The 17,821-nt window shown below is 46.1% G+C and overlaps 1 protein-coding gene across 4 annotated transcripts in view; it reads right to left on the reverse strand.

Annotated features, from left to right (window-relative positions):
* Positions 1-2,452: 2,452 nt before the first annotated feature.
* The window catches only part of ENTREP1 (endosomal transmembrane epsin interactor 1), a 54,902-nt gene continuing 39,533 nt past the window's right edge, over positions 2,453-17,821 (reverse strand). Inside the window, exons 4-11 of one of the 4 annotated variants that reach the window (XM_036920195.2) lie at positions 15,676-15,804; positions 14,073-14,180; positions 13,804-13,937; positions 10,185-10,314; positions 9,930-10,011; positions 8,430-8,582; positions 5,939-6,231; positions 2,453-3,289 (exon numbers count right to left, since the gene is read on the reverse strand). In XM_036920195.2, coding sequence (XP_036776090.2) covers positions 3,086-3,289; positions 5,939-6,231; positions 8,430-8,582; positions 9,930-10,011; positions 10,185-10,314; positions 13,804-13,937; positions 14,073-14,180; positions 15,676-15,804 — 1,233 coding nt within the window. In that variant the 3' untranslated portion in view covers positions 2,453-3,085. Of the gene's footprint in view, positions 3,290-5,938; positions 6,232-8,429; positions 8,583-9,929; positions 10,012-10,160; positions 10,315-13,803; positions 13,938-14,072; positions 14,181-15,675; positions 15,805-17,821 lie in introns of all 4 variants that reach the window. The other 3 variants (XM_057498591.1, XM_036920198.2, XM_057498592.1) reach the window with 3 other exon arrangements.

The raw sequence follows: 17,821 nt of genomic DNA on the forward strand, positions 1-17,821 counted from the left end.
CTGCCAGCTCCCCCTAATCCTGCGGGACTGCCAGAACCTTGGACCTCATGGTGTGCACTGCTCTGTGAGGGCAGCCTCAGTCTCTCCGAAGCCCTAGGAGTCACCTGAGTGCAGAGGGAAATGGGGATGTACCCCCACATCTGACCCTGGTATTCATCAGTGTCCCCTGGGCCTAGGCACAAAACAGGCTCAGACTGGAGTGGGACCCTCAGAGTGTAGGTCACAGATCTGGGCCAAGAATCCCTTGCTCTTGGTCCCTAACAAGAGCAAATTCAGAAAATAAGGGTGTTTTGAAATGTTAACTTTGATAGAGTACTAGTATGACTATTGAGTAAGACTATTGACTTTAACAACTTACAAAGGGGTTTGAATGAGCCAGCAAGTCAGGAAAAGACATGGAGGAACCTTAAATGCATATTACTAAGTGAAAGAAGCCAGTCTGAAGAGACTCCGTACTGTATGACTCCAACTGTATGACATTCTGGAAAAGGCAAAACTATGGAGAAAGTAAACAGATCAGTGGTTGCCAGAGGAGGAGGGGTGAGAGGGATGAATAAACAGTGTGCAGAGGAGGTTTAGAGCAGAGAAACCGCTCCGCGTGATACTATAATGGTAGATACATATCATTATATATCTGTCCAAACCTACAGAATGCACACCACCAAGAGTGAACCCAAATGCAAACTACGGACTTAGGGTGATAATGATGCATCAGTGTAGGTTCGCCAGTTGTAACAAATGCACCACTGGTGGGGATGTTCATGACTGCGTCGACTGCTCATGTGGGGGAGCAGGTATGGGACATCTCTGTACTTTCTGCTCAATTTTGCTTTAAAACTGTACTAAAAATAATTCTATTTAATAAAAGGATTGTAATTTATATGTCTTTATTATTATATTTTTGTTTTCCTGGTAAAGCAGTCCTTATGTCCCCATAAAATCCATATGTTGAAGCCTTATCTGGAAGTGGGACCTTTGGCAGATAATTGGGTTTAGATGAAGTCATGAGGGTACAGCCCCCATGGTTCCCCTTATAAAAGGGAGAGCAAGAGCCCAGAGCTCTCTCTCCCCACCATGTGGCTGTTCTTACCAGACAATGAATCTGCCAGCACCTTGATCCTGGACTTCCGGCCTTTAGAACTGAAAGAAATACATGTTTCTGTTTTTTAAGCCACGCAGGCTAGGTGTGCTATTATAGCAGCCCAAGCCAACTCAGAGTTTTCAGTCAGTTCATTACCATTTACAAAAGTTTTTGGTCCATGACAGATTGTAGGGGGGAAAAACTGGCCCTTCACCCCAAATAGTTGGAGAAGCTTTGAGCTGCACCAGCGACCCTGGGCCGGGAATCAGAGGTACTGCTTTCTGGCAGCTGCTCTGTTCCTAGCTCTGAGCCTGTTTCCTCCTCTGCAGGAAGGGGAGTGACAGTCCAGCCAGTGTGGCTGTTCAGCAAATGTCTGGTTCTTTTGGTAAATATGAGCAGCCTCATGCAGGTAGAGGCCGTGGAGCCTGCCCCAAACCTCACCATTAGGTGGGACATGCAAAGAATGAGTCTTGGGGAAATCCCGCCAACCAGACGCAAACACTCACTGGCGAGACTGTAAAAACCAGCCTGTAATGTCCTCCAAGAGTTGGGGGGGAAAATGCAAACCTAGAAAGGCAAGAAAGGCCAGTTTGCCTGAATTGGGTAAGGCCAGTCCTATCCTCCCTGAGGGAGGAGCATGCTGGCCAGCTGGGCCTCACCGGGAAACACCAGGCTGGGAACAAACAGCAGCAGAAGAGGAAAAAGCAACCAGACTGGGCTCTGGGGGTGGCAGGGGGCTTGTAACGAACACACAAGAGACCCTCAAAGAGCACAGGGAAGCCGGCCAACCCCCAATGCACAGCTATGGAGCTGACAGGGAGGACTTCTGGGGAAATGGAAAGACACTCACTTGCACAGGATTTCAGTGCCTGGGGTTGGCAGATGAGAACAGAGACACTGGGAGCCCCTATAAACCTCCTCCACAAATGGGAAGGTGGGCCAACTCTGCCTTGATGGCCCCCCACTTGTCCTCATTTCCAGCTCTGCTCCCACAGCCACTTTTCACCCCAGCTGGGCACCTCCAAACGGTCTTCCCTCTTCCTCATTCCACCTCTGCTCCAGTGTGGCCTGCTGGCTTGGAGCCAGGGACATCTGCACTTCTTCCTTCTCAGGATTAATCCTCAATCAGCAATCACTTTACTGTTTGCTTATGGCCCCTATAGAAGGCAGCTCCATTAGGCCATATAGCCAAGTGCTGCTTGAATGACAGACACATTGTTACCCACAGGGGTTGGGTGCCTTCAGGATTAAACTGGTTTGGTGACCTACCTGGACCTGACCACCTGACTACCAGTGCTCCAAGCTCCAAACCCTTCCTAAGGTAAGGCTTGGCCCCTACAGGTACACAAATGCCTACACCGAGCCCAGAGGTCTAATGTAAACATTTTTATTCTCAGTTCTGTCTTAGCAGTCTAGTTTTGCAGGCAGGAATAAATGTAATCAACAAGAGCTCTCCCTATCTTTCATTACAATTTGTCACTGAAAAAGTTTCCTGTTTTTCCTAAAGAGCGTGATTTGAGGGTGACCTAAAATGAGGCTGACGATTGCAGAACATGGAGGTTAATCACCCCACTTCCGTGCCAAGTGCGAACGGCTGCAGGGTCTGGAACCACAGGCCTGTCCTTCAAGGAGGGAGAGAACCGGCCAGGAAGTGAGCCATGGCGGGGTGCGGTGGGCAAAGACTCATTAGCCCGGTTTCTGCCCACAGCGGGTATGTGACCCGGTAGAGGCCAGAGAGACACTGCCTTCATGGCAGTGGGGGCGTCCAGAAGCCAGATGAGCCTTCCAGGAGCTGCTCAAGCATCCTTGACTGCCCTCAATCAGCAGGAAGGGGGCCAAAGAGCAGGCACGAATGTCCTCCCAAATGCCCGCCTTCAGGGGAGCTCACGAGGGGAAGCTCAACCCCAGCCAGGAAGCCGCGAGGAGCAAGGGCATCCTTCCCCTCCAGCGCACGGCTGCCTCCTTCCTGCTTTCCCAGCGATGCGGGAGCCTGGCCCTGCAGGTTCACAGGACGGTCTCTCGGATGACACCGATGAGGCTGTGCGGCCGCTCGGCCTCCGCTCGCCGGGGCCTCCTCTTGGCTCTTGGCCTCCCCGCCGGGACAAAGGTGCTCAGGTCTCCGCAGCTCCGCAGGTGCAGCAGGCCGGGCTGCCTCCGCGAGGGCTGCGCGTGGGCCCTGCAAGCGCTGGGCTGCAAAGGGGCCATTATCTTTGGGAGAACGAAGAGGGTGAGAGAGGTTAAGCTTCACCACGCGGTCCCCTGCCCTGCCTCCCATACCCAAGCCATGTAATGTTAATTTAGTTGCTCTGGAAAGGGAAGAAGGGTGTTTTCCCAAAGTGAAACCCACCTGGAAGTCCAGATATATGTCTTGCCTCTTTTCTCAAGTTCCTAAGAAATTCCCCACATTTTCTATTGTCTCCTTTGTAAACCTGCCTCACTTCACTGATTTGTCTGTTGCAGTTTCTGGCTTTATATTTAACACTCTTCTCATCACTTTTTCCCAGGTTTCCTGGTCTGGGCCAGTGCCTCTCACTGAGATCCGCACCTTACCAGAGGGGAGGGGAGCCCGTCAGAAACTCGGGTGCCAGTGCCCCAACGGCAATGCCGACGTGAGTCTGGAGTGGCGTGGGACCACCTCTGCATTTAACAAGAGCCCAGGTGACACCGATGTACATGGAAACTTGATAACCAATTGCCTGCACTGTGGCCAGATAATGAGTTTATAAAATGTCAACCACCAAAACCAATGGTGCTTCTAACTAAACCGAAAACTCTTCTATAAAAAATGTAACAACATAAAAACTAGGTCAGTTTATTTGTAAAAACTCTTAACAATGGTTCTAGTGCTAGATCTTGCAATGTAGCATATACATAACTTTAAATATATCATAATACCACTTAGTTTGTAGAAATGGCAAAAATACGGGAAAATCCTTATCCAGCTGGGATTGATGAGTGGAGAACTGTGCAGTACATGTAATTCTTTTGAATCGCAGTTATGGCTACATGAGCTATAGTACCGTTAGCACCATGAGAAAGACCCAGGTGCTTTATTATCACCTAACATCACAGAACAATCACTGGGATGACCTTTAGTTTGTACTGTTCCGAGATTTTAAGGTTATTAAAAGGTTAATCCCCCCAAAATTAGGACACTAAATTTTGCTAACATGCTATTATTATACTTGTCTTTAAGGCCCACCTTTGTTTCCTGATTAAGAAGAAAATTCCAGCATTCATAGATGTCAATTATTGTTAAATGTAAGTTAGGACAAGTGGTTTTGATACTGCTATTCTAGTAGTACTCAGGAAAGTCAAAATGTGTGAAGCTGGGGAGTCAGAAAGAAAAGCTCCCCTTCCCCTTGTCCCGGCCTCCTTCTGTCTGGGGAGGAGGTGCTGTTATGATCCCTCACCACTGGGGTCCAGTCCTGCAAGGCCCCAAGCAGATGGCACAGAGTCTACTGCAAAAATCCCAGCACTAAGACCCAGCGAACATTTGTAGTGATCTCATCTGTTAAACTGTGAGTGCTTGGTCTTTCACCCAAAGCTATCTTCCAGGGAGCAAGGCTGCAGAAGATCCAGACCAACAGCTTGCGGGATACTCTAGCTCTTATCTCACTGGAGCTTGGCAGCCTTCGACAAGTGGCTCCAAATGCTTGTTCCTGCTTATTGGGCTACTGTGAAAAGACAGGGGGTGGGGGAGGGAACCTCTGGTGGTAGACCAGGGACAGGAAGAGGTAAATCTCTCTCCGCACGCTACTAACTGGAGCCTGACCCAGGGCCACTGGCTGCCCGCTCTGTTAGAAAGCAGAGTAGAGGGGCCACAGTTCCTGCACCTCTTCAGGTGAGTAATCAGATTTCTTTCTGCTACCCTGGGTCCCCCGAGGGACTGGGAGAGAATTTGGCTTGAAGCCAGCATGCAGAAAGGGGGAACAGAAAGGTAAGTGAGAAGGGATTTATTCAATCTGCCTAAAAAACTTACCTAGGATCCCGTAGCTGGTAAAGACATTTAATCAGCCAAATTCAACTCAAGAAGTATTTGAGGTGGGGGGGTTGTCACTTAATGCACACAGGTAACACCCATGAGCCATTGTGCACTGAGGTCTATGACAAGCACCCACATACATGAGGCAACAAAGTAAAGACCTACAAAAGAGGTGGGTAATTAAAGCAGTGCCCACCCCCAGGTCTCATCAGAGGGAAATTCCTCTCATTCAGAGATCTCATTGGATGATGTTGTCCAACCCTTCACTCTAAAGATGAGAAATCTGATACCCTGGTGGATTATGTTACATGTACAATTTTAGCTTTTCACTGGGCAACTTTGGTTTAGGGGATTGCCATGTACTTTTTAATCTATGGGAAGGAAGAGGCGTTTATTCCTTTAAGTCCTATTGACTTAGGCATCTTGCCAAACATTTCATGGGAATGGGAACAGCTCCCAGAATCTTGCCAATATTAAAATTCATGTATATCCATCTTTGTCAAAGGGAGAAAAACATGCTGCATGAAGGGAAACTCTCAACCTAGGAAACCTAATCTCAGACGTGCTCCACAGTGCCCGGACCCGTTTCACTTTTATTCTCGAGTTGTGCCCTTTTCTTTTCACAGCCCTGCTTCCACATCACAGAAAAACTGTTTTCTCTTTCCTTGGGCTAAGAAAGCTGCGGAAAAGCTACTTACCTGAAAAGAAAGTGCTCCATTTCCTCTCCGCCCCTCCAGAGACTTCCTAACCCCATTTCCCTTGGTGCAGTGACCTTGAATTCCCTGTGCCTTGGACAGAAAACCTGAGAAGCTGCTTCAGCTGTTATAGAAACAGGTTATCTGATTCATTCCTGATACTAATAATGAAACTACCTGTTCCAGGAAACTGGCGCTGGTGATGGCTTCCTCCATGTGCTCCTCGTCAGACTTCAAGACAGACTTAATGTTTTCTACGAGTTCGTGGATGTCCGGGGTCATACTGCAGGAGGACTGCTCCAGGAACCGCGCCACCAGCAGCTTGGTGTCCATGTAAGATTTGTAATCTATTAAGGACTGTGGTCTGCATCTCAAAGCTCTGGATCTCAAACCTCTCCTCAAGGTCACCTCAGCCAGATCGGGTTTGCCCTCAGTCTGAGTTGCGGCTTCGCAGCTGAGCACCGGGGCAGCTGTGGGCAGAGACAAACGACACATGCCCATTGGCCACGCCCCCGTGAACACACCTGCAACACGCCTGTGCCCAGAACAGCACAGACCACTTGACTCAGCACAGAAAGCACGTAACAAATGCTGACAACCATGCACATCTTGCAGAAGGAAGAGGGGAAAAAAAGAAAAAAACCCAACAGCTATGAGACAAGCTTATTCCCTGAACTGTAGTTCCAATACGATGTCTCCAAAACATTTTATTGTGCCACATAAAACACAACCACCAACGTAAAGACAGGTGATGGAGAAAAGCATCCAGAAGGCAAACCATAGTGAAGCCGTGGTTTCATGGGGTCATGACCAACGGATGAGGCTGGATGGGGCAGGCAGAAAAACCGTGGCTGACTGATGAAAGAATGCTCCAAGTGGGGGGATGAAGGGGCCACTTAAAGAGAGGCTGAGGAGAGACAAGACTTGTGGGGTGGACGGAAAGCTCTGTTCACTCTGTACCTTCATCCTAAACATCCTCGGGAGCACTGCACTGACTAGCATTACCGGCGCTCACACCATGGCTGTCGGGGAGCTCTACGGCTACTACAGAAAGAGACATCTAGGTGTAGAAAAATTGCACATCATTCCGGAAGCCAAGGCAGGCCTGGGAGATCCACCGTGGGCTCCGATGTTCACACTGCAGACACCAGCGGGGGCAGAAGGGCCAGTGGAACACAATGGCACTGTCAGGCGGATGAAGTGAAACTCAGTCCTGGCTTCCATGTGTTCGTAAGCCAGCCAGGAGCCTTCAGTGTACACCACCCTGGAGATTTCAGTCAGGGAAGGCCTGCAAAGCAGGCCTTTAGATATTGGGGGAGAAGAGAAGCAGGGGGACGGGGAACAGGTAGAGGAAGGAGACAGTCCTTTCACTTTGCAGCTCCAAGTGGGTTAGCGGCTGTGCTCCCAGGCTGCCACATGCATGTCAGAGCTGGGGGCTCCAGGAACGCTCCCCACAGACACTGCCTGAGACAGAGTCCCTCGAAGGCAACCTGGTCCCTCCCTTAAGGGAGGGCTCTGACAGGTAAACGCGTGTTGTCCTCGCCCCTGCAGTGCTGCAGAATGGGGCAGGCTTCTGGGAGGGTCTCGCTAAGCTGTGCAGACAGCCAGGTTCCTGCTGAGACTGGCAGGAGGCTGGCTTGAGTCCTCAGCTTGCCAGGAAGGGTAGAGCCCCATGGTGAAGATGGGTCTGGGGTGCTGAGGGGCCAGGGTGTAGGCCTGCAGGGACTGCAGAGGCCCTGTCCCCCTCGGAAGCCACTGTGGAGAGGAGAGGAGTGTTCCCTCTGGCTCCCACATGGTCAGTCCAGAGCTGTGGCAGACAACACAGGCTGTCAGAGGGACAGAACCAGGACAGTACAGGGGTGACACAGGGCCCTGGAAAGAGCAGTGGGAGGGTTTGCAAAGAGAGAGTAGTATTTGCCCGGAGCTTGAGGATAGCACAGGCCACTTGTCAGAGCAGGTCACCGCAAGAGGCCAATGCTGGTGGCATTGCAGAAGATTTTCATTTTCTTCCTTTATTTCCTTTATTTTTTACAATTTTCTACAATGAAGAAATGTTTGGAGATGGTCAAGTACTCATAGATTCCTAAAAAGATTCAATGTTAATTAAAAGAATTTTTTAAATTTGTAATTACTCAAATAGCATCTATACACAGACCCAAGATAGAGAGAGAGAGAGAGAGGGATAGAGTGTGAGTTCCACTCTATCTAAAGTTCTTAAAACAAGGTCAGATTGAAATAATTCAATCTACTCCAATACAGTAAAAAGATAACTAACACTAAATAATAGGAAGAGGGTAAAAAAATACACCCCTTTGGCTTTTTCCTTGAGAGAACTTTGTTCCCAAGTTTCTGTGAGCACATAGAAGTTATACTAGAACAAGGCCAGCATTATTTCTCTCGTGCAGTTCCCAGCACAGTATAACAGGCACCCAAATGCTTTTGATGATGACTTAAAAAGAAAAAAAAAATCCCACCAGCCTTAAAAGGTATAGCAGATGTATATTCCTGATGTGCATGTAAAATGCCTTATTTTCCCAAGACCTCTTAACCTCCTTCAAGATACCTCTTGAACTACCAGGCTCGGGGTGGCTGGGGCCACCTGCTTTCACCAGGAACCTTCCAGCAAACATGCACAGTGCTCCGCAAAGAGCTTAGGGAATGGCATCACCTCTCTCCGCAGAATGATGGAGCACAGGGTCGCTCTTCGATCTTGTCCTCAGGGGCTGGAGGGCTTTCTGGCTCCACGGAGGATGTGGCTGGTTAGAGTTGGGAACTGATATGGATGCGCTTTCTTCTCCAGGTGTGTTAGGAATGTCCCTACCTGATTTGTTTTTTAAAGAGGAGAAACAAATTATTTCACCAGCTGCAGCCTTCAAAGTGGTGGGCAGGAAACACCCATGAGCCCAAACCTGCCAGGGCAGGGAAACAGTCAACATGTGCTTAGGCTGCGGGCCTGGTAAGTTCTACTTTCCAGCACTATGAGAAACACTGCCTCCCCACGCCTCCCCTCCACACCTCAAATAAACAAACAAAACACTTGAAATCCAAGAGCAAAATAAAGAAGCCTTGCCACCATGTTAGTTTTTCCTAATGATGCTTTGAGTCTTCTCCAGTGAAGCATGCTGGTGCAGCCTGGGGAAGTGCCTAGCCATTTTACAGAGTCAGCCAATTCAGGGTGGGCCTGTGTGGGTGCTAATACCTGCACATGTGAGGGGCCTGCCCTGTGGGCTGCAGACCAATGCAGGCAGAGAAGGTTTCTGCATGGCCCAGACTGCAGGCCAGACTGTGAAACTCCTGCAAGGCCAAGAGAAAGAGCCAGTGGCCACTAAATGAATCAGTAGAACCACTCTAGAGTGGATGACTTCTGCTCAGGAAAATAAAAATCACATTACTTAGGAGCCTGAGTTGTGGTCCAGGAAACTTTTTAAAGACATGGAAGAATTATAAACATACTTAGGAAATGGAACATTGCTGCATAATTCTACTTAAGAAGGAAGGTGAATGGAACAGAAACCCATTCCAAATGGCACTGCTGCTGCTGAAAAATTACCTTCAGCCCAAATAGCTGACCTTGATCCATTATTTATCACCATTTGCAGTTTTGTCCCAGTGGACAATCCTCTGGGCCATTTAAAAACTCTCCGAAGAGAAAAAAGCTGTAACAATGTTCCTTTAAATTACAAGGATAAATGTAAACTGACTCTAGTATGTCATGCGGGACTCAGAATCAGAATTCACTGCACGTTAAAGCAGCATGGCCTGGACCCTAGGTGGTAAGTGACGGTGCAATCTCACAGCAAGTCACCCTGAAATAAATGAAACTCTTTTTTCCCTTTAAAAGAGCCCATCTTATTTTAACAGTAGAAGGAAAATCTTAGGTTGGAAAACAGAAATGCCAAATTAAACTTTGCAGTCCATTTCCTATGTCCCTGATAATTAGTCTGGTTATTCATAAAAGATTCTGAGGATATCTTTACTCCTGTTCACATATTATCTCCCACTTGTAAGCTCTAAACATTGACAATATATTTATATCTGAAAAGAAGGATGTAGCTGGAACCATTTGATCCAATATATCTGACCTCCAAGAAAATATCACACAGATCATTATTTTATCATGTTTTAATCTACTGAATCATGAGTTTGGGCAGTGATAAGTATTTATTACCTTGAGTCACTGGTGTGCAGATTGGCGGTTCCAACAGACTTGTGGCATCTTCTGATCTTTCTGGCACTTGGAAAGCAGATCCCTGCATCACAAGAAGAAAAAGAGGGTTATTAATCAATATCCAACTCAACCCCCATTTCTACCCCAGTGAACTTAAAAAAGATCTGCAGGGCACCATCTCCCACTGTTCTCTGTGCAACATACTGCTTTTCCCACTTGCACTTAACATACCAAAGAGGAACCCTCTGGCAGGACCTGCTCCTGGTCCGTCTGGTGCACCACAGCTTCATATGGAGGTGGGGGGTCCAGAGGACAGAACACTTCCATGCCTTTGATTCGTGCTCCATAGATATGTGGCAGTGGAATAACATCAGGAGCACCCATCCTAGGAAGAGCATCTTGGCATCAGGAAGCATGTTCTATAGACTGGCCATCTGACAGTAGTGGCTCCTGCATATTGACCTTTGTTTCTAGGGAAACCCACTCACCCTCTATGCCAGTCTCCTGGTCCAGCAGGAGAAGAATCTAAGCTGCTCTGATGGAGTGCCCAGAGTTCCTTAGGCAAGTGACAAGTATAAAGGCAGTATCATTATTCCTTTTAAATCCACTAGTTACAAAGCTAACAATCCAAAGAGATAGAAACAGATTAGTGGCTGCCTGGGGCTATGGGGTGGGGAGAGTGGGGAGTCACTGCTTCATGGGTCTTTTTGGAGGTGATGAGAATCTGCTTAGCAGCCCTGTGATGATGCAGGTGAATGAGGAAACTGAGGCTCAGAAATGGTAAGAGATCCAGCCAGGATCACCCTTTTAAGAGAGTCCACAGCCTGGGCTTTTTCAAGTTTATCCCAAAGGCTCCAGGAAACCTTCACAACTTCATGCTCTTGAGCACTGAAGATGAACAGGAAACCCAAAGAGATCGTGCAAAGTATGCTCTACTTTGATGCCACAAATAGGACTCGAGAACCCACCCAAGGGTGAGGCAGCAACTAATGTACCCTTGACCAAGAAAACCTTCCCCTGTCCTGGAAAACCTGTGTCCTCCCGCTGGGCACAAGGTGGTAGGGTCACTGCCTGCAGAGGGTGCAGTGTGGCAGGGGCACCCTACACGACAGCTAAGCTCGAGTCAAGCGCCAGCACAACACAGCCCCACCTGAGTTTAGGTTTTGAAGGTCATCAGGAATGGAAATGGGTGGGTTTTGCTGTGTTCACCCCTGGGAAATGCCCATGTCCACCTGGCTCCCACCCCCTCCATCTTCAGTTTTCTGGAACCTGTAACATCCCCACAGTGCAACCAGGTCCACAGGCACAAAATTGGCTGGAGACTCCCCTTTTTGTCTCCTGGCTCCAGCCAGTTTCTGAGAATGGGGGACTCCCTGGGGTAGTGGGGCACACAGCCCCCTCCTGTCCTTTCAAATCGATCCACAAAGCACATGACCCATCTGTGCACAGAAGCCTTGACTGCAGTCAGACTTCTGTTTATGACAGTAACTTGAGAAGCCCTTTCTCAAGGATATCCCAATGATGAAGGGTTGTATTTATACAAATTAAAAAAAACCTCTTCCGAGAGGTCATAATACCTTACAGGGAATGGAGAGCCTCTGTTGTGTGAAAACTCTTCAACATACTGGTTGTGGAAATATGAATGAAAACACTTATTAATATTCTTGACTGCCTGCCTACAAGAAAGAAAATTACCAATTGGGGTTGAACAGCTGGTGTCTATAAAGTTGATTTATACCGACAATCTAGCAAAGTTGGTCAAATTTAAAAATATTTTTGAGAGTCTACGTATCTAAAATTCAGCCATTTTAAAAAAGGAAAGATGATTGCTCTCTGATATTGGTAGAATTTCAGGAAATGAGGGTGTTTGCCGCTCGAGATATGATCTAAGGCTCCAGGTATACACTCCAGGCTGAGCAGCTGTCTTCTTTCTCACAAGGCTGTTTTGCTTCTCCATGTTCCTTTCAGAAAGTTCTAAATGGTAAGACCCTGGATGAGAAGGTTGCCTGTCTTCTTCAACCTGGATTTGTCCAGAAGCTGTCTCAGGACTCAAAAGGACAAATCCAGGGAGGCACTCAGATCCTCAAAGAATGGAAATACCCACACTAATAAGCATTAGTATGGATGAGCAGAGAAGAGAAAAGAGAGAGAGGGGAAAGGAAGGTGGGGGGGGTCTCCAGGACACATGGCCGATAGCATGACTCCTACACCCGCATGAGTCACTTTCCCTTTCTGCCACTGCAGGAAATTAAATCTGTCTGTTGCCTTCTCTTAGGTCAACCAAGTGCTCACCCACAACCCCAGAGAGCCCAGCAGTTCTTCTTCCTGAAGAGGATATTTCTCTTCCTGACCATGAATAACAGGCATTTTTATTGTCCTCCAACGAGCCCTCTGCAGAGAGCCCAAGATTGGGCTATGGTTTTAGCCAGTGTGTCACTATGGAACACAAAGACTGTGATTTGCCGCTATGTCTCTCTAGCCCATGTAAGTCTTGGCTTATTTCCTAAAAAGCTAGGGAAGCTGTCCTGGCCTCTGAAACTCTGAAATTCCAGTACACCACTCCCAGAACAACAGTGAGGCTGAACTGTCCCCCATGTTGACCCCAGGCTATCTCTCCACCCAGTTGGTATCCCCTCCAGCTTTGTGATCATCTCTACCTCTTCCTGGCATTGGGGTGGGGGTTTAGGTTTGACTTGGAGGGACAAGTCAGGAAGATACCCCATTGAAAAGAACAGTAAGAGTCTGGGTGGCAGATCCCACTGGCAACCTGCGTCAAAGTCACATGGCTGTCCTGAGCATTAGAAAATGGATTTCCAAAAACCCCAACCAAATCTGTTTGACAACTATCCACATGTACCTCATGGATAAGAAAAGTAGAAATTCCTGGCCCTCTGAATATCAAGCTATGGCCACTAGTCTTTCTTGTAGAATTCAGGTTTTCTTCTGGAAGCTTTAATATAGGCTTGCTTATCCTTTAAGTTCACCCTAAGAATCACCTAGACCAAGAAGCTAGCCCTGACTGGCTGACTTGTCCTGCAAGCTCTCTTCAACCCATTTTCCATTCCAGGTTAGGTGGTCCTCCTCTGTGCACTCAAAATGTCTTTCAGTCCTTTTGTGATCCTTCCAACATTCACTTTTAATGACCTAAACTGTGAACTCCTTGACAGCGGAGGGTATGGATATAATTCATTTTGAATTTCAATAACCCAGCACAGTGACTAGTAAGGGCAGATGACTGACTAGATGTTTGTTGAATGAAAAAATGAAGCCATTCTTTAAAGGGATACAATTTAAGAAGTCACTAACAAATTAAGAAGTCACTAACAACTAAAAACCTCTGGAATGTATGCAGCATTCCATTCTACAAATAATTCTTGAGATTTAAGAAAGTCAATCAAATTTTGAGCTAAATTTGAAAAGAAAGATAAGCATGGTGTCTATTTTTTCTAGGCCAGGGAAATGTAATTAATAATTCATCTTTTTTAATGGCTAGGAAGAATTTCATGATTTGGGGACCTGCTTATGGTGTTCTAATGAGAATCGATTTGACCTGAGAGCGTTTCCGGGGCAACGGCAGCGCCCAATCACGTCAAATTATAGCAGTTATCTCACTGGGTGTCAGTTTTCCCAGGAAGCTAATTGAAATAGAAAATGTATATCCTTAGGTCTAGGTTTGACTTTTCTTTGATTTCATGCAGCTTATCAGACAAAAAAGAAAGCAAATGAGTGGGGGGGGAGAACACAGAAAATCCTGAAAAATAACACAATCTGTCTAGATTTTGAAGAGAAGCCAAAGCTTGTGGTGTTGGTCCTAGAGACCCTTCATCTTTGAAACAGAGGGCACCCCAGAGAGGGTAAGGACTCAGGAAGGTACCTGCGGCTCATCCAGGGTGTGCACGAGTACAACGTGGCGAAGTAGGAAGGGGGAGGCACTGGGGGCACAAAGTCCTCAGGGTCCGGGATGCGTCCATGCTCTTCCACCTCGTCTGCAGAAATCTGAGATTCATCCTAGTAAGACAACACCTCGGGTAGTCAACAGCCTTTACTACAAAGGCCCAGGGAGACAAGCCATGGATTACACACAAAGGCCCGTGGGCAGGATCAGCAGAAGCACTACCACGGTGTCACCGTGCACGGACTTACGATGCAGGATCTCCGGGCTGCAAATATCTGGAGGTAGCGAAGGGCAGCTGCCACCAAGCAAACAGTAGTGGTCAGGGCATTCAAGGCACACAGAGCAAAAAGGACTTTCTGGAACAAGGAAACAATGACACAATGGAGCACTTCAAAGTTGATGAGCAGGATGCAATATAAAAACTTCTAAAGTAATAAAAATAGTGTCTCAGTAAGACAATTTTCATGAGAAAATACATGTAAAGGACTTCGATGATGTTAAGTGCTAATAAATGCTGGCTATTATTAAGACTCATGCACTCGTGTATACTTCTGAATTTAAAAATTTATTGTAGAAGCTTCCTGTCCCAGAAAACCTGGTATTACAATACTTCTTTTTGTAAGCTTCAGAATACTGACTGGAAATGTTCCTTCCAGGACAGCACCGAGATCCTCTTTTGAAGTTGGTATCCTCGGTGACAGCAGTTCCCTATCTCGCCCGCCCACAGCCTCCCATCCTGAGAGCATGCTGCTTGATTTGTGGCCATTGGTTCTATTTCAGGAGCTGTCCTGGGCACCCAACTAGGACAACACAGGGGGCAGGCCAACCTGAGTGTAAACAGGGTGTCTCTCCTTTAGACACATATCTCAAAATAGCAGCAAAGGTAATTCTAAAAGTTTCTGTTAGCACAGGCCCGGCAGCTTAGCAGGGCTTTCCCCAAGCAAAGTCCTGACTCAGAAAGTTTGGGGGTGACTCAGCCATCAAAAATCCAGAAGCCAAAGAAAGAAGGCCATTTTTACATCCTACACAACCCAGGGAGCTGGCAGCTTCTCTGTCTTTGCTTAGAGATTCCTCCTCCCCACAAAAACTTAAGCCAAAATAGAGATCTAAAGCAAGCTGTCAGTGGTGGACTATCCAAAAAAAGCTAATACCTCAGGAATCACCACCTGATCTTGCCACTCACAGAGCTCATAGTTCTTACCTAATTTTTATCTAATTCAATTTTGTCTAGTTCTCTAATTAAGGTGAATTTTGTATTTCTCTTCAACAGTATCATTTGTTTTCCATCTCTTTTGCTTATTACAGCTGCTGCTTATTAAACAAAAGGCAGTGTGCTCAAATAGCCCTTGTATTTTCTGGCTAGTATCTCTCCTAAGTCTGTGTCCTGAAATGGCAGCACTCAGCCACGCACAGGACTCATATAAGTGAACAAAGGAGTGTCAGCACCGTGACAAATGGGCATGTAACTTGAGGTTTTGCTCAAAGCTCCATCATGTATGTGTAGCTACATATCTTCTGCAGACCTGTGTTTATATGTGTGTATGTATGTATATAAATATATGTACATACATATACATGTAAATACTTGGGGATCCTTTACATTTTTGAATTTGTTATCATTCTCAAACACAGACAGCCATCCATTCACAATTTAAGAGACAACCGGTCACCTGTGGTTTTCCCTGCACTCGTTCCCACCTCTGGGCCACGGATCGGGGGCCGTTCACATTTGCTTTCAGCAGCGTAACTGCTTGAAGGAGGTAACAGAGTAGGACTGTTTCCAGTAACTTTGCCCTCTCTGGTGGCTCTATAGCATATTTATCAGTGGGAGGTGGAACCCTTCCAGGGTACCTTAAGTAGAAGGTGAACAGCACTACAAGGCTGAACTGGAAAGAGCTTCAAGGCATTCTCTTTGTCTGTGCATTTGGCTGGTTGAAATTCTTCACAACAGAAGCAAATCTTGCCTTCACCTAAGTCCACCTTAAGGAAGAAATGACAGAATAATAAATTATTAAGAATAAATACCCAGGTGACACCATGCAGCACCAATCCTATAGAATGAGATATGGTCGAGTTCCATGGCAGGCAGGATCCTGTATCAGTCAGGAGAGGCTACGGTATGTTGTGGTAACAGCCAGACCCTAAATTTCAGTGGCTTAACCTACAAGGTTATTTCTTGAATATGTTACATGCCACTCTGCAGAAGGCTCTGCTCATCATGTTCCTTTAGGAACCCAGGTTAGTGGAGCATCTACCATCTCAGGATAGATGGTCACTATGCCAGAGAGATGGAGAACATGTGATGAAATGCACATGGGCACTTAAAGTAGGGTTGCTGGAAGAAATACAAGATGCCTTAGTTAAATTTGAATCCAGATAAACAACAGATCATTTTTTAGGTACAATTATGTCCTAAATATTGCATAAGACATGTTTATAGTAAAACACTATCAGCTGTTTATTTGAAATTCAAATTTAATTAGGTGCTCTGTGTTTTTACTTGCTAAATCCAAAAACTCCAGTTTAAATCTCCTCCCAGAAATGGCACTCATCACTTCAGCTCACATTTCATTGCCAAAACAAATCCTATGGCCCCACTAACTCCAAGAGAGCAAGGAAATTCATTACCATGTGCTTGTAAGAAACACAGGGTATATTTGGTGAACAGTAGCCCTTAGCCATGTAAGTCCTAAAGACATCTCTTAGTTTACATCTTCCATGTGGTCATAGGTTCTAGAAGAAGTTTTCTTTATTTGACGTGAAAACATCAGTGATAAGTAATCTCATATGCTTTTAGTGAGATGATCTGCAAACTTTTGGTCACTTTTCCAAGTTTCCCTTGGGTCAAGTTATGAAAATATGTAAGACCTGATTTGGACTAATAAGACCCATTTGAGAGCAGAGATTTATTCTTACTTGCTCTGCTGCTTGAGCTGTTGAAGTTGGCTGCTCTATTTTGGCTAAAAAAGACAGGCCACACCTCTTTCATACTTGTTAAGTTAGTTAATTAGACATTTTTCTAGCTGCAAAATTCTTCAGAAATCTTTAAGAATGAACATCTGCAATGTTTTAGTCACTTAACCGAAAAAGTCTTTTCTCTTATTAAGATTCTGGATTATCCTCTAGACATAGTAATAAACTTCATTGGTATTTTTCCAAATTAGGAGAAAACTTAGTTCCCTATAATACAAGTTGACTAGGAAGCTAAGGGGAAAAAAATTCCACTACTTGATTATACAACATTTTTTGTTTGTTTTTCTCTTTCTTTTGAGGTGAAATTTACATACACACAAAAAATTTATGTATGCAAATCTTAAGCACACCATTCGAGGGATTTTGAGCAATGCATACCCTGAGAACATATCACCGAGGGAGAAAATACCCTCATGCCCCTTCCCCATCAATCCTTGCCCCCACCCTCCTAAAGGCAACTACTTTTTTGATTTTTTTCCACATAGATTAGTTTTGCTTCTTCCAGAATTCCACAGATTCTATAACATTTTTTATTCTTTGTCCTTAAACCATAATGAAAGGGATACATTATTATATCAAACACTGATGCCCAGATTTTGATATAAATTCTGCCTCTATACAAACAATCCTGCTGCCAGTTTCAAGCAGAGTCACCTCGATGGACTCCATAATCTCTATCAATTCATTTTCACTTGGTTGCTGTCCTTCCCTGGTTTGTCCACAGAGATTCTCTCAACAATGTCCCACACCAACATCCATAACCCCACACACCCAACGGCACAAGGCTGTTTGTATTTGATTTTTCTGCCATTGTCTCAGTTTTGAAGGTCCATCCTCCTACTGATGTCTACACTAGATTCTTACTTTCCAAAGGAAAATGGCTGTGGCCCTTTAGATAGTTTCTCTAGGCAGGGTCTAGGCAGCTGGCACCTTTTATTTCCTCCCAAGGATCACCGGTTCCTCCTGGACCCTCTTCCATAATTAACAATAGTTCTTACACTGGGCTAAGTCAGCAGGTAAATAT

Source organism: Manis pentadactyla, chromosome 3, assembly GCF_030020395.1.
Source record: "Manis pentadactyla isolate mManPen7 chromosome 3, mManPen7.hap1, whole genome shotgun sequence".
NCBI lineage: Eukaryota > Metazoa > Chordata > Mammalia > Pholidota > Manidae > Manis > Manis pentadactyla.